Source organism: Seriola lalandi, unplaced genomic scaffold (genome assembly GCF_002814215.2).
Source record: "Seriola lalandi dorsalis isolate HSWRI2012SDOR001 ecotype SW California unplaced genomic scaffold, Sedor1 jcf7180002054582, whole genome shotgun sequence".
NCBI classification, from domain to species: domain Eukaryota; kingdom Metazoa; phylum Chordata; class Actinopteri; order Carangiformes; family Carangidae; genus Seriola; species Seriola lalandi.
The window spans coordinates 2,314,766-2,336,115 of NW_019525135.1; the positions used below are offsets into that span (position 1 = coordinate 2,314,766).

At 39.0% G+C, this 21,350-nt stretch overlaps 2 protein-coding genes across 2 annotated transcripts; one reads left to right on the top strand and one right to left on the bottom strand.

Annotated features, from left to right (window-relative positions):
- Positions 1-534: 534 nt before the first annotated feature.
- On the bottom strand, positions 535-5,253 carry rps6 (ribosomal protein S6). Its single transcript, XM_023418541.2, has 6 exons — positions 5,186-5,253; positions 4,429-4,560; positions 3,427-3,637; positions 2,674-2,820; positions 1,329-1,486; positions 535-669 (listed from the first exon to the last, which is right to left on the bottom strand). The coding sequence occupies exons 1-6, from the start codon at positions 5,189-5,191 to the stop codon at positions 574-576; spliced, it is 750 nt and encodes a 249-aa protein (XP_023274309.1). The 5' UTR covers positions 5,192-5,253; the 3' UTR covers positions 535-573.
- A 1,979-nt stretch (positions 5,254-7,232) lies between these two features.
- On the top strand, positions 7,233-21,141 carry acer2 (alkaline ceramidase 2). Its single transcript, XM_023418564.2, has 6 exons — positions 7,233-7,624; positions 8,060-8,174; positions 10,796-10,937; positions 11,485-11,622; positions 17,871-18,008; positions 18,574-21,141. The coding sequence occupies exons 1-6, from the start codon at positions 7,511-7,513 to the stop codon at positions 18,758-18,760; spliced, it is 834 nt and encodes a 277-aa protein (XP_023274332.1). The 5' UTR covers positions 7,233-7,510; the 3' UTR covers positions 18,761-21,141.
- Positions 21,142-21,350: the final 209 nt, after the last annotated feature.

Below are 21,350 nucleotides of genomic sequence, written 5' to 3' on the forward strand. Positions count from 1 at the left end.
TTTCGTCGTCCTTCGAGTCTAGCAGCTTTCCACTTGTTTTTGCAAAAAAGCACCGACAAACCACCACTATAAAGTCATAGCTGGGGAAATACAGAACTTGTAGCACTGGGAGATAATCATGTATTTACTATAAAAACAAGACATCCTTATGCTAACTGCTTTTGTACATATGGATGAGTATTTAGCAGCTCACTCGTTTGGCACCAATACTGTGCTCAGCCTTCAATGCTAGTGACTAAATAGCAACATTACAATATGCAATTTTCAGTCCACTATGTTGACTCACAGTATAGCATGAATGATCTCATGTATTTTCTGTGGTGGGATACTGTCTCCAGTTAAACTACTGTATGTTTTGGCTCGGGTATATGCCAGGGTTTAGACACCTTGCATACAGTGATTTATCATTTTTAGTCTAGAAACGAACAATTCAACTGGCAAACCTGCAATTAAATATTCAACAAATATTTATATTCTATGATCTGAACTCAAGCTATTGAAAAATGCTGAGAATAAGTTACTTGACACAGGCAATTTTTTCAGCAAAACATTACTTTATTTGACTGTTGGTTTTCACTTTTGGCTGGACTCTGACTTGGATGTGGATGCCCTCAGAGAAGAAAGACGGCGCCTCTTGGCGATCTGTTCCTGGCGCTTCTCCTTGGCCTCCTGTTAGCAGGAACAAATGTGTGTCAGTGTGTTTCAGCACAGCAGCCATTTGCACACAAATAAGTAAATGTCCCCATTATTCACTTGACAATTGTATACTTTCTCCCAACGCCGTTTTCTTGACAAACGATTCAGTATTCAATCTGACATATGCCAATGAACCAAAAAAGGCCCTGTGCTCTTAACTTTAAGTTTAAACAGTGACAGATTTGTTGGCAACAAAGTGCGATTTTCAGGAGGGACCATAATTTTCAAATTATAATCAATCCCACTATTGGTTAAAATATTTTAAAATGTGACACCAGAGCAATCCAAGCATAACAGATTAAACAACTGAAGACATTAATTGCATAGACAGGTTGAAATAGTGATAAATATTTTAAGATGCAACACTTGAATGTTATTTCAATTAAGTGCAGTAGTTCCAATGTTTGGCTTTAAAGCAATTCAAATTTCTCATCAAAATATTGGTGCATTTCATTTCAGCTTCAAGTTCTGACACCTTCCACACATGAATTCTCTCTGGACTTTAGTCACTAGAGCAGAGTGGGAGGATTCTTTAAAAGAAATGTTTATAACAGAGCTGCTTTACTTTCCAGGGATATTTATTAAATGGATACAAGTTGTGATAATAAGGAATAGCACAAATTAACACATACCTTCATCCTCTTGGCCAGCAGCTTGGCGTACTCAGAGGCCTCCTCCTTGTTCTTCTGGGTGCGGTGTCTCTTGAGGGCGATACGGCGGCGCTTGTGCTGCAGCACACGTGGCGTCACCAGTCTCTGGATCCTGGGAGCCTTGGTTCTGGGTTTCTTGCCTGCGAAGGAGACGGCAGATGCAGTTCAATGGTGCGACTAAGTACCAGGTGTCGTAATGAGGTTTGGGTGATGCTGCAGAATGTTACCACAAGCAACTGTCTCCTTTATAGTTGTAGTGGCTTTGTAGGTGCAATACTGAGAGTCACGATTTCCATTTTATCCAACAACATAGTGAACCCTTGTTTTCTCTTGCCATCAAGCAATTCATTTTTTTGTTGGGTCAAGTTCAGTATCCAGTTCACAGGTTTGCCAGTGATTCTGATCGCAGCTTGTACAATCATGGAAAGTCACGAGAAAAAAATGTCACTACCTACACTGCTAAATGCAAGCTGTTATCATAAAATGTAGATTTACTATAGTGTGACTTTATAACATTAACCATGTATTGTGATTACTGGCAGGGTGTATTTAGCAATACATGAGAGAAAGAAATTTTGATAAGTATCACCAGAGAGGCTCTGTGCTCTTTCCCCTTAATCAAGCTTTTACATTTGAGTCTGTGTGAATCTGTCTAATTCCATCACAATTGCATGCCAATTAACACAAAAGACACTGCAGATGCTAAATAAATAAGGCTTATACTAGACAACATCCATTTAAGACTTATGTTAATGTTTGTATGCCCAGGTCAAAGTGTAGGTAGAGGAGCAGAGTTTTGTTTATAAGCTTCAGTTTTATCAGCTTCTGATCCCCTCAATATATGCAGGATTACAACAGCCAGAATATGAGAAGGTGTAATGGTGATGTGTATTCAGGCCCATCAACTATTTTGAAATGTATAATAAAAACTTCAAATATTTCAATAGATTAGCAAAATGACTTCTGAAAATGTAAAAATATTTCAATTATAGCTGCATATCCCACGACTAGTCTGATGTTTTCAAACCAACTGTATCTGACATAAAAAACTCCAAAAGCTAAGCAGTGTTTACATTATCGTTTCCACAGTACCTAAAGATGTATAAGGTTGTGACCAAAATATTAATATTAAATACTTGGGTCACTGTTTACTGTCAATTTAATCTCATTTTAAAGGCTGCTGCAATTAATAACTCACTTAAAACAAGTGGCTCATGATGACCTGAAGTTTAAGTGACAGCCAAACTGAGCCAAAAAATAATATCTTCACTCAGAGCACAAGAACAACCCTTGCAGGCAAGTAGAAAAACAACCTCTTTAGTCTTACCTTCTTTAGTCAGGGGTCTCCTCACGACATACTGCCTAACATCATCCTCCTTAGCCAGGTTGAAGAGCTTGCGGATCTTGCTGGCCCTCTTGGGACCAAGACGGCGAGGGACGGTGCTGTCGGTAAGCCCAGGAATGTCCTTCTCACCTGAGAACAAAAAGATCAGGACAACATGAGTCTTTCATGTCGGTTAAATATAAATTGACTCACAAACTGCACTTTTGGAATGTTTGCATGACTTTCAACAATGATTAAAAACAAAATGAGTCAAAATGCAGAAAACTACAGTGTTTCTCATGAGTGCCATGCTCAGTATCCTTCATCAACAGGAAACTGCAACAATGACTAGAAACACTGCTGCCTCAACACCCCTTTGCCTTGGTGAAATTCACAGCATTTTTGAAAGAACTGTGCAAGAAGTTATAGAAATACTTGGATACATTTTACAACAATGTACAAATCAATACTGAGCCTTTGGTAATATATATATAAAAAAAGCTCAAGAGCTTTAGTGTCAGTCTAATACTAGTGCACATAATGAGAGAGCATTGCAGTTCAACCATCCATGGTTGGTGGGTCTGGTCGCATCTGGTAAGCAGCTCCACAGTTACTCTGGCAACACACTGTCCCCCCTTAATGACTACAGACCAATCAAAAAGGGTCTACTGGTGTGCCATCTGATGGTATGCGGGTTTGTAAGTGTAATTTACTATTTTCATAATGGTTCACATATAGCCACATTGAACGTGTTACCTTTCTTGACGATGACCAAGTTGAGAACGCTGAGGTTGGCGTCAACGATGCAACCACGGACAGACTTGCGCTTGCGCTCGCCAGTCCTGCGGGGACGGTAGCAGGAGTGGCCCTTGCTGAGCAGCAGGCGCACACGGCCATGGGTCAGCACACCCTGCTTCATGGGGAAGCCCTGCTTGTCGTTGCCTCCGCTGATGCGCACCACATAACCCTGCAAAAGCAGAGAAAACTAATTTTGACTTCTCTGCTTTACCCTTTAGGATACTTGGTACATGATGCAAAGAAAAAGCATTTTCAGAGACGATTATCAGAAAACTGTTCATATTTAAAATTGTAGAAGTTTCTGACCAAACATAGACTTGGAAACTTTGATGCCCTAAGAATTAAGACTGTAGTTGGATAATGAACTTTCTGTAACAATCACATGGCCAAAAGAAACAAGAAATTGGCAGCTGTGGCTCAGAGGGTAGAACAGGTCATCCATTAATTGCAGGGTTGGTGGTTTAATTCCCAGCTCCTCCTGTCTGAGCAAACACTGAAGCCCAACTTCTTCTCCGATGGCCAGGCCAGTACCTTGTATGACTATAAAGTCAGTCACTTTCCCAATTGAACTGGCATCCAACCTTTCCAGTTGCTTTACTTTCAGAAACTTTGACAGACTTAACCATGCCGAGTTATCTAGTCATTTAATTAGGGATGAAAGGGAACAGAGTGATGCTGTTTTGATTAGCCACAGTTTAGTATCAGTTTTATGCTAATGCACATAATGAGAGAGCAATGCAGTTCAACCATCCATGGTTGGTGGGTCTGGTCGCATCTGGTAAGCAGCTCTGCAGTTTCTTTGGCAACACGCTGTCCCCCCTTAATGACTATAGATCAGTCAAAAAGGGTCTACTGGTGTGCCGCACTTAATATACTATACAATGCATTTTCACCAAACCAAATTTCTGACAGTAACTAATCAGGTTTATGATACAAAAAGGGGCGTGCATCGGTGCTTACCTTCCACTCATCTCCCAGAGGGTCAGCAGCAACCTCAGTGGCCATACGCTTCTCATAGAAAGTACGCAGCTTACGCTCATCATCAACTTCAATCAGCTTCTGGCAGCCAGTAGCGGGGAATGAGATGTTCAGCTGCAAGAGTCGCAAAGTAGTTGTTGGCAGGTGTTCTTAGTTATGCTGGGTTCCACATAGGTCATGACAGGTTACCATGCATGCAGGTATGGCATAGGTAGTAAGTTCAGATGTCTATCACGTATAGTCAGATGACGCTTAACTGAAGTTACTTATCGACTAAAGGGTAAGAGAACCGTAGAACGTATGAGTTTGAATCAGAGTGTGATATAGTGGAGGCCTGTTAGCTTCTTTACCGGCTAAAGTCTCAAAGCCTGCTAATGCTAGCCCTCTGAACACTGCTAACAATAATACAACCGGTTTAACGGTTAACGTTATACACAGATAGCGCGGTCAGTTCTTGTAACGTTAGCTTCTAAAGTCTGAAAACTCTTTATTGGAGTTAACAGAGTTGAACTCGGGGCACATTTCTCTTCGTGTTCCGCCATGTTTCCACGGCTCACTTGCCGACAGGACCGTTCGGCGCTAACCCTCATCACAATCAAAGCTCATCCTAAGTGTCGGAGCCGGGACTGCTGCATCAAACAACTACGATTTAAAGTTCACAATCATAGCTACAAACATACTGGAATATTCAAAAGAAAATAGCTTTACACAGACATGTACAGTTAAAGAAGTCGTGTACCTTCATTTTGCCAAACCGACCCAACGACGGTCCGCCACGGAAAAGAGAACGGATATCCGCCCCGTGGTCTCACATAGGCCTGATGTGCTATCGCGATAACTTACTCCATGTAGTTTTTTGATCAGACAACCTGACGGTTGTTAAACTAATACCGACTGGTAGAAATGGCAAAAAGTAAAATATATTTACTCTTCTACTGAACTCCATTACAGTTTTTGAATATTTTCTTTTTCTGCGACTTTATACTTCACTGCATTTCAGGGGGAAATATTATAGCCTAGTTTTTACCGCTCTAAATTAATTTTTAACTGTAGTTACTTTTCCGATTAAGATAAAGACATTTAACGCGCGTGTGTGAATGCAGTATTAAAGATCTAATAATGTCATATATCATAGTACATCACTCACAAGGCCATTAACTGTAGAATAAGTACTTTTACTCTTGATATTTCAGAAGGCTATAATTTGCTGATAATACTAGTACTTTTACTAAAATTGTATTATTAAAGCAGAGCTTTTACCTGTGATGGAGCATTTCGCTATGTTGGGTTGGTACTTTTACTGAAATAACAGAGCTGAGTATAGCTTCCACCACAACAAATTGTACAGCATTAATATATATCCATGTAAGCAACTGGAGGGCAGTATTGAGTCACTGAGCAAGCATCAGTCAGAGAGGATAAGGAGCTGTGATGTGAAGACATCCATCTCAGCCTGAGAAAGACATCTGACCTCTACAAAGTTACACAACTACCTCCACTGAGGAAGTTATGTTTTCACCCTTGTCTGTTTTGTTGGCTTGATGTTTGTTTTTTGTCAGCATGATTACACAAAACATACTGAACTCATTTGCACCAAATCAAATTTGTTTGTTTGACTTTTTTGCAGTTGCAACTAACTTTCCCACGTTCTGTTGACAAATATTTAGAACAAAGCACCAGACTTGTCTCAATGTCAGACAGATATTGTCAGTAAGCCATGCCGGTCAGTGGACAGCACCAGGGCTCTGCAACTTAACACACACATTCAATAAGCCTTGCCATTATTAATCTTAGTCACATCTGTGCATAATAAGCAGTTTTCAGATTAATTACCTAAGTAAAAGCACACAAAATATACTTTAAGGAGGTTATCAAAGGAAAGCTACAACTTACTGACATCATTTTATTGTTGCAGGTTGAGGGGGATCTAAATCTAACTAAGTCATATACTGTTGGAGTGTTTAATTTAATGTAGAACAAAACATTTTTGTGAGCTGAAACAGTTCCTCAAAATATTAAACTTAAAAGTAATTGGTATCTATAGATGTTCCTAAGTTGTGAAACATGCCCATCAAAATTTAGCTGCAGCTTTAAGTGACATCTTCTTTATGTCTTGTCTCTCCAAAAAGGTGAATCCGCCCGGACACCCAGCTCCATTTCATGTGTCACCTCCTGGGTGCAACCAGGCTGCTGTTCTTCCCTGTTGTATGGATCATGATGCTAGTAGGTTGACTCCTCTTAACCTCCTGATTGAATTTAATTTCCCAGTTATCAGCTAATGGATTGATCAAATCATCGTTTTTGGTCACAACATTTCAACTTGCTGTAGTGTATGCACAGTATGCACAGTTTAGAGTAGTGTAGAGTAATGTATTGTAATCTACAATTGATATCCACTTTACACTGGAGTATAGGTGTAAAACAGCAAAAGTTAAAATAATGTAGTTACCTTCCACTACTAACCAAATTGCAGCATTTCGTGAAGTAAATCACAAAACAGAAATTAAAACCGAAAGTTGGTTGAACACGTCAGGCTAAAAACATACTAACATTTATATGTAATGTAATTACAAAATTGTATGTAATTATGTTGGACATTTGCCTAGTTGTGTATTTATTTATCAGTTAATCCCTTGTCCCTTTATGACCACGATCCCTCTTGCGGATTTTTATTTGAGAAATATCAACTTCTATCAATCGGTCGCTGTGGTCACATGTCAGAGAAGCAGGAAGTGGGCGGGGGCGAATCCTCTTGCAGCGTCTGCAGCCTCTTTGGCTACTGTCGGTGCAGCTGTCAGTGCACAGAGCGGAGCGTCACGACTGGCAGGAGGCTTTTGTGGACGGACAGCGGCTTAAAATCATGCAGCTCAGCGACGGTCCGTGCAGTTTATCACATTGTCTCAAGTACAATACGCGTCAGGTCTTACACTCTCACATTTAGCGTGTGGTCAACGAGGCGACAGAGAAGGAGATTTTCTTTTGTGTGTGTTTTTTTTTTATCTCCAAAGCTGACGGCGGAGTGTCGTCTGCTCTGCACGGTCCGTCCGACACAACTAGTCCAGACATGAGTAACGTTAATCTGATTTTTTGGGACCAGTTGCAGGCTGGCAGCTCCGAGGTGGACTGGTGTGAAGGCAATTACCTTATTTACCCCAGCATCGCTGAATTTTACAACACGGTCGGTTTGACATTCGTTGGATTTAAGCTAACGATGTGTGCTTTATTTTTTTTATTTTTTTTTTGCTTTGCGTAATACAGTTTTGTTTACAGTCACAGCTAGACCATAGCTTCTCTGCCTTTGTTTTTCTTTGTATTGCACTGCTTTCTTGTTGCTTTTAATATTAATCATTGGTTAGCTGTAGCTAGCTGTAAGTTTTAGCTACTGTCTTTCAACAGTTTGGCTGCTTTTCAGCTTCAGCATCACGATGTTTACTGTTAGCATCAGGTTACAAATTTTCCTTTTCTTCATTTCAGCTGAATGTCAGTTTGCAAAAGGCCACTGAGGCCTGCACACTGGTCAACTCTTGACCAGCATGTTGTCATTTAGCAACATGATCAGTAAACAACTATGATGTGTTTTTTGCTCATAGCTTTCCTTTGTTTATCATTTCAGATCAGCAACATTTTGTTTTTTGTTTTGCCGCCCATATTAATGTGCTTGTTCCGCCAATATGCAACACATTTCAACAGTGGGATTTACCTCATATGGATTCTTCTGGTTGTGGTTGGTAAGTTGGCTGCCGGACGTTGTTTACTGTGTCATGACCTCTTCACTCTTGATCTTTGTGTTCAGCCTCATGACACACTTGCACACGAACCATATCAAAACTAATACAGATTCAGCTAGCATGAGATGCGTTTAAATACAATAAATGAACTATTATAGAAACTTACACTCAGTGGCCACTTTATTAGGTACATCTGGACACAAAGTTTCTAATGTTCAGCTTTTGTTGCGTCTGGCAGAGAGGTGTCAATTCAACTGTATGTTTATTACTGAGCTCACATGTTGTACTGGACCACATTATATTGAGAGGTGTTTATGTTTTTCTTTTGTCATTCCTATTTGCAAACATGTGGAGGGCAGACTATTAGTCTGGGTGTATAGAAATGAGCATATAGCCTTGTGGGTGAAAAATAAGATGATTAGTCGTGAACAGTCAACATAAAATGAATCAACTATTTTGATAATCGGTTAATCGTTGGGGTCATTTTTTAAAACAGAAAATAAACTGGTTTCAGCTTGAGCTTCAGCAGAAGTTTTAGACAGCTTACCAACTTATGCTCTGGAAATTTGTAAGGAGCATTTTCAGTATTTTGAAATATTTTATTGACCCAAATTATTTTTTTTTATTAATTGAGAAAATAATGAGCAGTGATCATGAAAATTATTGTTAGCAGCCCAAAAATACACAAAATCCTGTGTGCATGTAAATGGATTGTACATTTTACAACCTGTACCAGTCATGTGTAGGTATTTTTATGTTAAAGTATGGTCGGACCCTGGATGTAAGTTCTCACACTTTTCAGCCTGCATTCTTAAACTGCAGCAACAACACTGAATCATTTTTCCCTCTTAGAAAAAGGCTTTATCATGACTATGCTTATTCATCAAACCAATGAATGGCCTATTGCCAAGATTTCACTTGGTTTGTCCCAGGATTTCTATCTTAAATGGTGCTACTGTATATAAATGGCAGCACAGTCCTAGAGAGATTACATTGCCTCGTTCCTTAGTTTGGAAAAACACTCTGGTTGCACTGTCAGCAAAGATAACCTGACAGACCCCAATGCTCCTGAGAGGTGACCTTCATGGATGCTTGGAAAACACTGAGTAGTGTTTGAATAGGATTTGCATAATTGACTTATTCACAGGCACTTGAACTGTGGGCGAGATGCAAAATGGGTCATTTATTCTCAAACTGGACTGTGTAACTTTACATTAAGCTTGTCTGTGCATGTTGGAGTGGTGGTGTGTGTGTGTGTGTGTGTGTGTGTGTGTGTGTGTGTGTGTGTGTGTGTGTGTGCGCGCGCGTGTGTGTGTGCGTGTGTGGCTCAAGAGCTCTGAGCCGCATCCTCTTCTAGGAATCTGAAGCCTGTTAAAACTTAAACACACTGTTGTCGAGAGGTAATGTGGTTTCACCTGTCTCCAACTGTCTCTGTAGTCGGGTTGACCTTTGACTTGAGCAGAAAAACAACTCTATAGATTCTAGTATGAAAACCACATTCAGCCGCTTGTCTTTGGCCTTGGCCTCAGCTGTGTGCGGACTGTGAGTAATTCATAAAGTTTGGGATCAATTGATAAATTGCCTGCTACCATTAGCCACACATTATACAGTATTCCCATGTAGAGCTGTAGCTAAAGATTATTTTCAATATCAATTAATCTGCTGATTATTTTCTTTATTAGTTGTTTGGTCCATAAATTCTCAGAAAATGGTTATATAAGAATTCCTGTCCGGTGTGACCTCTTTGAATGTCTTGTTTTGTCTGACTAACGGTAGATTTTAAATTTTTGGTAGAAAAAATGACATTAAAGATGAGTCTGATATTAGATTAGTTACTGGGGTTTTTTTCTTTCAAATAATTGTTTCAGTTCTCTTTTCATGAAGGCGGTCTCTGTTCATACATTTTGTTAAAAGTGCCTGTGATGTGTGAGTACACTGGCAGGTCGTCAGGATTAGTAACTTCTGACTGAGAGCAGACATCCGTCTTGGATAAGAAGTTGATTGAAATGTTCGACTCTCCTTCAGCGCGTGTTGTGAAACAGATTATGCTGATAACGACAGGACTGTTGGACCATGATAGCAAAGGGACACTGACGGGTCTGTCCCCTCACAGTATTTCAGAACGCTGATGTCGAAGTAAATATTTGTAATTAACTTGTCGTTTCCATTGTGGTTCTTTGCTTAAAACAGCAGGCGTTTCTCAGTACGAGCTCTCTAATCTGCCTGTTTTTTTGGCACAAAGTGAGTTGCACTATAGATGATGCCTGCCCCTCGCTGCCTCTGAAAACATTTGATGGTCCTTTTATACATTGTTTTTATACCTGTATTCTGTTGAACTCCTCTCATTTAGAGGTGACATTTATATATATATTATGTTTCATGTCTTGTTTTGGTTGCTTTTGTCATTTGATAAATGGAAATGGTAACGTGTCAGCTGCACACTTGGCAAAAATACATAGTTATGACTGCTTATAGTGGACATAAACTGTCAGAGAAATCTTTGATGGGTGTTACTAAAGGATTCAGTCTCATTTATCTAGGCTCACTAACACACTGAACAATTTCAGATTACATCTCTCTTCTGACAAATGTTTCTTTGTTTCTGTGTCTCTTTCTCCCAGGTATTGGATCAACGTATTTTCATGCCACCCTCAGCTTCCTTGGCCAGATGCTGGATGAGTTGGCCATCTTATGGGTGCTCATGTGTGCCATTGCCATGTGGTTCCCTAAGAGATACCTACCCAGGATGTTCAGGAGGGATCGGTATGTTGACCAGCGTGATGTCGCATCAAAATAACTATCATATACACACAGCTGATGCAGTACTGGTTGTGTTACAAAACATTTTTCAAATGTTAGAAGGAAAGCGATGTTGTTTTCACAGTAGATTGTTCCACATTTTCACATGAAATCAATTTCACTGTTTATGTGTATTTCAGGGAGTTAGACTGTATTTGTGTTCAGTAGGTTCATCTGTAGTAGCTCACAGTTGGCCACTGGTTTGTCAAATGATGTGTGCACTCCTATGAGTGTCCTGTTTAATAATAGGCCGGTCTAAGATAGCTGACACCAGTAAAAGCTGCATCACATGTCTTTACTTCTCTTTCCATTGTCAGAGAGCCATCATGGCTGCTCTTTCACTTCAGGCTGTATTTTCCACAGCCTTTGTAGCTGAGTGGTTCATGTTTATCTGAATAAGTGGGTTAAAGTGCTTTTTGAGTCTTCACAAAATTCCTTCTGTGTGTTTCACAATGCTGTTCATAGAGTGCAAATATTCAGTTTTTCTGATTTATTTTGCTTCTCCGTGTAGGTCAAGGTTCAAAGTGGTCATTGGCATCTTGTCAGGAATCACCACAGGGTTGGCCTTTGTTAAACCTGTTGTCAACTCACTGTCACTTATGACTCTGGGAATCCCCTGCACTGCGCTGCTCATTACTGAGCTTAAAAGGTTGGTGAAAAGTGTTTGTTTTTATTGTTTTTTGTGTTTTTTTTTTGTGTTTTTGTTTTTTTAAACAACAGGAGGTTTGGGTGTAGTATCACAGTCTTGCATGGCCCCCATCTTTAATTTTACATGGTTTGTACCAGTTTTTATGTTTTCATGTGTTAATGTTACTTAACTCCCACCTCTCATTGCTCCTGGGTCAGGGTGGGGGGGGTTGTTTGATTGTTGTGTCTGCAGGTGCAAGTAGCAAACTTTACTCACTGCGATCGGCTTGCACCAGTTATTTGTGTATGAAATGTCAGTGCTTAGTAACTAAGTAGTTTCAAACTAGTAATTTACTGAATCGGTTCACACCATTAAAACATCAGAAATAAGGTAATAAGTAAATCAGTTGCTAGGAAACAACTGTGCTCAAGCTGCAGTCAGTCCTTTTTTTTTATAGCTTTATTTCATTTATAACTGCACACATGGAGAAACGTGTTTTAGAGTGAGTAATATTCATGCAGATATTATATTATGCTGAATTAACTGATGTTATTCTGTCTTTTATTGGTATAATTGTAATTTGAGGTATATTTGGTCATTTCAGTTCTTGCCAGCGTACAGCATTATTACACAGATCAGACATGTCGACTGTACTCCATATTACCGCTAATGATGGATAAGTCAGTGGTTTCAGTTAGTTACACAACAGTTACACCAGGCTATTATTAGTAACTGTTGCACCTATGTCATAAAGACCGCAACCTATTTAAATCACTGATGCGCAGATCTCCCATCTAGTCAACGCTGAAATTAAAAACAAGACTAAGTTTAAAGTCACAGCAGTGCAGCGGCAGAAATCAATGATGAGTTTCTCCGTGTGTGTTTTAAAGTTCATCTAGCTGTTAACTATTTAGTTTAATTTAGTTGTTAACAGAACAATAGTGTCGAGATGTAATGCCTGTGGTCTGCAGGACATTAACATATCACCTTTGGCCTTTTGTACTTACATTGTCTAATGACATGTCGTCTGTTACAGGATAATTACAGGGCCTTATGATGTGAAAGAATGTTCCTGAAAACACACAACGAGCCATTCATGCCCATTTGTGTGTGTGTGTGCGTTTCTCTAATGCTTTCCTCCGTCACAGTAATGTGGACCCATGCTCTGTTGTTTCCGTTTCCCACAACCCTTACTCACTACCGTCAGTCTTTTAACCTTAAGTCATCTATTGTTCAACCTGTTAGTATTTCTTGACATTACTTCCAGGGCCAGTCATCTATTGAGGTCGGTTGTTTTTGTTCTACTAAGTGGGAGAGAATTCCTGTGGCCCTGGCTGATTGACTTGCTGTCAGAAAAAAAAAGACTACTTTGTTGTTGTTTGCTTTTTCTTTTACAGTACGTCTGTTGGCCGCTGTTCAACGCACTTCCAGATAGACAAAAACAACTTGTCCAGTTTATAGGATATCCATGAAAAATATTAGATAAACTGGAAGTGTTGAAGCCATAAAACTAGTCATAGCTGTGCCATAATAGATGAGTTGTTCATAAAGGACAAGCATGGTAGAAAACAAAGTGATTATGCCTTAAAAAAAATTGTTTTGCACATGTAAGAGCAAAGTTCATTTTCACATTGCAAAAAAATGGGTGGATACTCTCCATAGACTGTATTACACCAGCTATTGAAAGAACAGATGGGCCCTTGACTCATGATTTAACTCTCTGCTTTCTTGCATGGCTCTTAAAAAGCACAAGCTAAACAAAACAATAACTCCATAATACAACCAAATAAGAAATGTTTTATTTAAAAATCCTACTAAAAGAAAAAGCTTGTATAATTTTATATACGCAGTTATACATGCGTATTTACACACATGCCATCATGTACACATATCAGCAAATATAAATAAGATCTATTAAAATACCAGCGATCTCATATTTTGTCAGTGCTAAAAAGGATGATGCCAATTTATTACAACTTTTGTCTTTTTTTTAATGTGGTTTTGAACATTGTTTTCTATCTATTGTTGACATCGTTAAAAAGAAGTCAGGTGGAGCAAGAAGCACAAGCAGTCAGACAATCATTTTAAGCGTATCTGGAAAGAAAAATTATTTTGAAAAGAAAACCTTTTTGCTTCAGTTGGACGTCAAAACAGTGGCATATAATGGCCCAGTGCTTAAGATGCATATCATAAACAAACTTGATACCTTCGTTTAACGTCACCCCTACCCCCCATCACCGTTTCCTGTCTGTATTTTCTGTTTAGCTACCAATCCAAGAAAGGCAAAATGTTTAAAAAAAAAAAAAAAAGAAGAAAAAGTCAAAATAATCTTTAAAAGCAAAATCTTATGTAAGTTTTACCACTGAAGACGGATAACCTGGTTTGCTGACAACCTGTATGAGCTCATTTCAGCATCATCATCTCATAGTAGTAGTAATAATAATAATAATAATAATTTCAGGTCCTGACATAACATTAAGATCAGTTCATAAAGCGCCACAGTATCTTTAGTGTTGTCTTTGATAAGTTCCTGGCTTTTAGTCACTGATCTTATGGAGCCTCTTCCTCTCTATTCCCTCGAGTAAGAGAAGCGTCTCTGCAGGACTCCACCCCAGCTAGACAGGCTGGCCTTTTCCTCACTTATCTTTGCCTCCAACAGTCAAACTCTCCATCACACTCACGAACACTGCGTGTCTAAGGAGATGTCATGTTTCTTATCTTACATGTTTGAGCTGATAGTCGCAGTATTCCAGATAATCCGGCTGTGTGGTGATTGTTTTGTCAGTGTGTGTTTGTTGGGCAGGAAGGGGTGTTGACTCACTCAGGGAAACTCAATGTACAGTGTGTATGTAAAGTCAGTTACTAAGGTCAGCTCACTACATACCTGATGATCAGTCAGGACTTGAGAATATAATTAGTAAACACTTACAACACATAAAGTATAATACATTATTGATGACAAGTTAATGGTCTAGTTTGCTCTGGGAGGATGTATCGTTGGCCATCTATTCTTGTACTTCCTGTTGCTGTTGGGTGGCCATGTCACCATTTTTTTCTACTCCCTCCTTGTACCAATTATGTAAGATAACAGCATTTTGTCTGTTTGGTTCATTGAATGACATACATTACTTGACTTAAAGTGAGACCATGTTACCTTTTGAAAGAAGTAGTAAGACATTCTCCCTCTTACAAATGAAAAGCTGAATTCATTCAGTTCAGTAGAGTCAGGGGTTTTGTTGTTACAGCCTTACTTGGTCTGGTAGGACCAGTAGCTCATGGTAGCTAATGATAGCAAAGGCATTAAAGCTGCACTCAGACATACTTTTTATATCAACAGTTATGGCTGTACCAATCAATTTTTTTGTCCCCAATCCTGATGTGAGTTTAATGTTTAATACTTAAATATTGGATTTCTTGGATACTGAAACCAGCTCCTTGATTGAAATACTGAAAGAAAAAAAAAAATGATGATCTTAAATCATTGATATGATATTAAGAAAGGTTTAAGTAGAAGATTGTGACGTAAAGCGGGAAACACAACGCATCGCAGAGTGATTCTTCTTTTATCTCACAAACAGTCTAGTACCGACAGCGGTTTGCAGAGAACACACCAATAACTGATAATAACAGCCAAGTTTTATCTTGGCCTGCCATCACTCGGGGAATTAACGTTAATTAGCGACAGCTGATAGGACCTGCTGCTGACGAGGCCATTTCAACTGGTGAAAGCGACGGTCGCAGCTGAATTAAAATGAGAAGCTGCTCGCTGAATGCTTTGCACACTGAAAGAGAGGAGATAACAGACTCCTTATCGCTGGATCAACAAGTCTTGGCAACCCGGCTGTCAGAGCTAGAGTCAGTCAGCGTTTTTCACATTCACACAGTTTCCACTCTCACATGCAGTGAAAAGCTCGCAGTGTAGACCCCGGCTGTTGTTAAGAAGAGCAGCACAGCAGCGCGCACAGGCCGACATGGACAAAACACAGTAGAGTTCAGTAAAGAAAGGATCCATTAACATATGCCTGGATCAGTTTGGGATGTCGCCATTAACATGCAAATGACCAGTGTAATGTGAAAAAGTGTTGCTTGTAGTGACAAACTCCCAGAATTACCAGCCAACTCTGCAGCTCCCCGCAGCTGTACAGAGCATCTTAGCCTCTTTTTAGTTAATTGTTTTAGTTTTCCAGCCTGCAACTTTGCTCTCATCGTCCTTGTTTCCAGCTGCAGTAGGCAGCTGTCTGCAGCTGTCCACTACCTGCCCGGCACCAATCAGCTGACAGACAGAGTTAGCTACTAGATGGTAAACATAGCGGAGCACCTAGTGAACTAAAGAGCCATGCTTTTTGTGTGTGAGTGAGTATTGGACATTACGTTCTTTTGGCTGCCGCAGACAAAAACTCCAGATGAATAATAATGTTCCGTATCAGCTGGACGTGGGAACAGGTAGTAGGTAGAAGAGTCACAGAGCTATAGCACTTAAAATTCTTCATGTCCTCTGCAGCTGAGTGACGCTTGTTGTTTATGTCAAACTTATTGTGTTGTGAAGCTTTCTGGAAAAGGTTTTGTGTCATCCCAGCATTCCTTTCACCTTGAAACAATGGTAACCAAAATTAAAAGCCTGTCAAATGGTATGACTTCATCAAATGCTCAGTCTTAGGGGAATGTGACAAACTGTGTCATAGTGACCATTCTGTCAACACAGTTTAGTCAGCCTTCCTTGTCCCTTGTCTTTGTTTTGGCACTCAGTGTTTGCCTCGGCCGTGACTGGTGTGTATAAGGAGGACAAGACTAAGAATAGCTTATCAGCAGCACTCTGGATTAGCTCACGTATCTGTAGGTCAGTGGTGTGTCCACCAAGAGATATTTGTGCAGAGAAGTAGGCCAGAATTGTTGGTACTCGGATCACAGTTCTGTGCTTTCTCAGGTGTAAACATAAAAGCCGCCCACCTAGAGTCAACACAGCCAGTAAAATCATTAGAAAATCTCAGAACCATCTGGGGAATTTGTTCACCACCAGAGCTGAATACAAAGCCCGGTGTATTCTGAGAGAGACTACCCACACCCTGTATGATCATGAATTACTTCTGGCAAGGCCCAATCCAGCTAGAATTTTAAACACGACATTGTAGTTTTATTTTATCTCAATTTTGATTCACTTCTTTCCCTCGCTCCCGCTCCTAACAGCTGCTGCTCCTGGTGGAGCGCTCCCATGGTTTCGTGGTTTTTTTTTTGTATGTTGTTTTACGTCTTAATGTTGTTTTCTACAGCACAGTTCTGTTTCCACTACAGTCGAGAGCAAAGTTATATTGTATTATATTGTTAGTATTAAAATGATCCTAATCATCAACTGGCATATTCATGACAGATTTACAAAATATAATAGACCTTAAATCTACTATGATCAATATCTTCATACTAGCAATGGATATATTATAATGTATATGTGAAATACGTTGCTCGTCTCTACAGTCTCACCTCAGTTTTACAATGTGCGTGAGCGTCTTTCAGCTCACTGCTTTGGTTTTTCTGGCCCATAAATTGTTGCAGTATCAACTTTCAGACATCAGGCAGCTGTTTCTCAATGTCAACGCTCAAAAACTCCACAGTACACTACCTGCCCTGCACCAAACACCAGACAAAATTGGCGACTAGCTGGTTAACATAGTGGAGCATTTAGCAGCTGGAGAGCCAGATGGTAGTTAATGGGGTTTTTGGAGACTCAAAACAGAACAAAAATGTGAGTGGATATTGGATTTACATTCACCAGGTAGAAACAAACCAGACTTCAATTGAATGATAATGTTCCTCTTTATCTGCTGGCTGTTTGCAGAGGCAAACATTATCAACCTAAAAGCTGATCATATGTCACTTTAGATTTAGATTTCTATGTATCTTTGATAAATTAGTTCTATTTTTTCATCTCAAGTTAAATGTAATTATACTGCATAACCGGTTCTCTTTTGTTACTTTTTTATTCATCTATTAAAGGTGCCAAAAAAGATTTCTTTGTTTTTGCATACCCAAATCAAATATACAGTACTGAAGGTTTGCATCCACAAGATTAAGCAAATCTAATGTCAGAATTTAAGTAAAAATCATGTGCTGATGATGGTGTCAATGAAGATAAAATACTATAGATGTCTGCCGACATATCCACTTTATCCCCAGCCTTTGTATTGTGTGTGTGTGTGTGTGTGTGTGTGTGTGTGTGTGTGTGTGTGTGTGTTTGTGTGTGTGTACCTTTCTCATGCTCTCTCTGGTCATTGCAGGTGTGAAAACCCACGTGTGTTCAAGCTGGGCTTGATCTCAGGGATCTGGTGGGCGCTGGCTCTGCTTTGCTGGATCAGTGACAGGATATTCTGTGAAATGTGGTCATCTGTCAACTTTCCCTACTTACACTGTGCTTGGTAAGCTCAAAGCCGACTGAGAAAACTGAGCATGTATTGACACTATAAGTGAAATTAATGTAATTAAAGTGCATTTAGACTGCAAACATATCCATCTTATCTTGTGTGCAACTTAATTCTAAAAATCAGATTTTCTTGAAGCAGTAAATCTCAATAAATCTGCCAGTGCAGTCAGATAATATCAACCGGTTAAAACTATATTTTTCATTATTTCCCAGAAATGATGGTCTGGATTTTGAAACATAAAAAATAGTGAAGTTGATCCACTAGAATCAAGAAAAATTAAACTATATTGGCAAAAATTTAATTTTGCTAATTACTCCTAAAGTGTATTTGCATTGGAAACAATCTGAAATGTTCTGATTGCACTGGACCGCACTTTTTTGCTTGTTGTAAGAAAATGAGATTGTAAACACTCATTACAGACTAAAACAACCTGATGAGAAGGAGATTTGTTCTGCAGACATTGTTAATCTTGCACAGATGCACCTGCAAACACCCAGATATATTTAGTAAACCATTTCTCAAACTGTCTGGTTCATTCAAACTCCTCTTGCTTTTACAGGCACATCCTTATTTGTCTGGCCTCTTACTTGGGTTGTGTTTGCTTCGCCTACTTTGACGTTGCAACCGAGGCCCCGGAGCGAGGACCCGTCATCATGTTCTGGCCCAATGAGAAATGGGCCTTCATCGGTGTGCCGTATGTCTCCTTGCTCTGTGTCCACAAGAAGTCTACGATCAAGGTGACTTAAAGTGACCTGAGTCTGCTGCTCAGCTGGTTGTGCTTCCACACTCCTCCCCAGCATGGTTTCAAACAGCATGGCAACAAGATGCACCACCACGTCTGTGAGTCGGGTGACGTCCACTGGTGCTGTAGTGACTCTATGACGTAGGTGATGCACATTTTGGCCAACTGCAGGGATTAATCTTTTCCTTGTTCCTTCCCTGGTCTGGTCTTCATTACACACCAGTCTTTATGCAACTCTGTCAAAGAACAAAAGGTTTCACAAAATGAGTCTAACATGACACAGAATGACTTTTTAAGTAACACAGTATCAAAGCCAAGAAACCTTTACAGTGTTCCAAATGCATTCTCAGGCTTCACATGAGAGATCATGTAATCTCTTTAAGAGTCAAAATATTATTGGTATCATGCATTTCAAGCTTCTTTCAAGAGAAGATTTTGTAACCTCATTATAAAGCATTATATTGCCTTTATAAACATAAATATAGCACCTCATAGGTGCAGTCTGGCCGTTATGAAACCATGTTTAGAAACAATAAATTACTGGATTCATTAACTGTGATTAATAATGCATTATTTACTAATGCATTAAAACTCGAAGTATCAACAAGCTGGTGCGTAAGATGTTACAGAAGGTAATTCACACAAAGCCTAATGTATTTCAAATACATAATGGGTTCATGCTATTACACCTGCCCTTTGTGTCGACAGGTATTTTGATGAAAGAAACCCAGAAAAACAAAATACTTCTTTCTATTATGGGTGTGCTATGTTTTTCTTCCAGCATGCCACAGTGATTGTTCAAGATAGTATATGAGAAATGTTTAATATATTCCTGTCTGTATTTACTAACAGCATAATATGCAGTTATTTTCTTAGGAAAAGCGTATCATTGAGATATTACGGAATGAATAGGTACCCCTTGATACTGGCCAAAATCCAAAGTAAAAAAAAAAAACAGAATGTAAAAATCAAAATGTATTGAAATACAATTGACAATTCAAGTAAATAATTTCTTATTTTGCACAAAATGAAAAATGGTTCTCAAAGCCTTTTGCTTGCACAGTATATAGCACTTCAGAACACGACAATTACAATTATTTACTCCAGTTACCTAGTTCATGCACAGCTTTTTCACTCAGACATCTCATCTCTTAAATTGCTCTTCAGGGTTATTTATCCCAGCCTCAGTATTTTAGACATTGTGCTAAATGTCAGTGAAACTAAACTGTGCAAGAAGCCTTAATCAATCAGAATAATGGATTAAAGTTTCACAATTTGTGATGTATACTTTGCATTCTTAGACACTGTTGGCTCTAAATGGAGAAAAACAGTCAGTTAACAATCAGTTAACATTAGGTAGTAAATGGATGAGATGTGTAGTTTATAGCAGGGGAAATAATGGGACAAGTTAGGATTTTATTACCTCTGACCTAAAACTAACATGCTAATTTAGCAGCAAAAAAATTATTGAGACTCTCTGTGTAGAGTTAAAAGGGAAATATGTTTGGGTGTTGCAAAGCAAAACAGTAACACTAAAAGACAAAGATTACCAGAGCTTTTTCACCTCAAACCATTGTTGTACATGTTGTTCTTAGAAGCTGCCTCAAGCTGTTTAACTAATATTATTTTACTCCTGTCCTCCTGCTGAGGCTTCTGGGAACTCAGACCCCTAAAATAACTTGTGCTTGCATGAAGGATGAAATGAAGGATTATGATTTACAAAGAAAAACAACTATTTTCTTGAGATTCTGAAGTGATTTTTTAACAACATGAAGTATTTTGTTAAATCCAAAAACCATTTATATTTTTGTAAGTGAAGTGCAGCCAAAATCTAAGCAACTGCCTAAATGGTGAATTATTTTGATATAGTATTATTCCTACATTTGTGTTGCCAAACATTGTTGCAAACCATTTCTTTTTTTTTATTGTAACTTTAGGAATAACTTTGGAAACAGTATTGATAGCGTGAACAGAGTAGTTGTAGTGCCAAGAATACTTAGATTGTGCTGCAGTAATATACTGAATCATACATCTGGTGGTTGTTTGCATGATGCAGAGAACAAGAGAAATGTAACAAGTTGAGAATTAGCATCAGTGAATTAGCATCAGTTAAAGGACTTTGTGTGAACAGAAGAGTCTGTTTAATGCTGCCCTCGTGATGTTTGTCTTGGCAAGAGGGATGATTATGATCTCATAACAATGACTTGTCTTTTTTATGGACTTACGTGTGTCTATAAATCTCATTTGTTTTCTGCTTGCATTGACAATACAGACAAACTGCACAGAATATTTATTTTCATAATTTATCCTGTTTTGTAAACAAATATTTGTAATAGATTAGAACATACTTTTATTTTATGCAATAAACCAAGCCTCTACTCAGAATGGCTAGTGGTGTTTATTTTGTAGATCAATATTCACTTCCATATTCACAGTCAATTCCTATACATTTTGTAGCTTTATGTGTATTGTATTTTACATAATGAACAATGTACAAACTCACTATGATGCAGGTGACAGTTTCTGCCACCAGGGGTCAAAGTTCTTTCACTTTGCCTTTATTTCTCTCAGCACTGAGAACCCATGAACAACCT

Coding starts and splice junctions, on each gene's coding strand:
- rps6 (XM_023418541.2), bottom strand. Junction 2,821..3,426: donor CTTGGTCATCGTCAAGAAAG/GTAACACGTTCA, acceptor TTTTGTTCTCAG/GTGAGAAGGACATTCCTGGG. Junction 670..1,328: donor TGCTGGCCAAGAGGATGAAG/GTATGTGTTAAT, acceptor TCCTGCTAACAG/GAGGCCAAGGAGAAGCGCCA.
- acer2 (XM_023418564.2), top strand. CDS start 7,511: ATGAGTAACGTTAATCTGATTTTTTGGGACCAGTTGCAGGCTGGCAGC. Junction 7,625..8,059: donor TCGCTGAATTTTACAACACG/GTCGGTTTGACA, acceptor TTATCATTTCAG/ATCAGCAACATTTTGTTTTT. Junction 11,623..17,870: donor CTCATTACTGAGCTTAAAAG/GTTGGTGAAAAG, acceptor TGGTCATTGCAG/GTGTGAAAACCCACGTGTGT.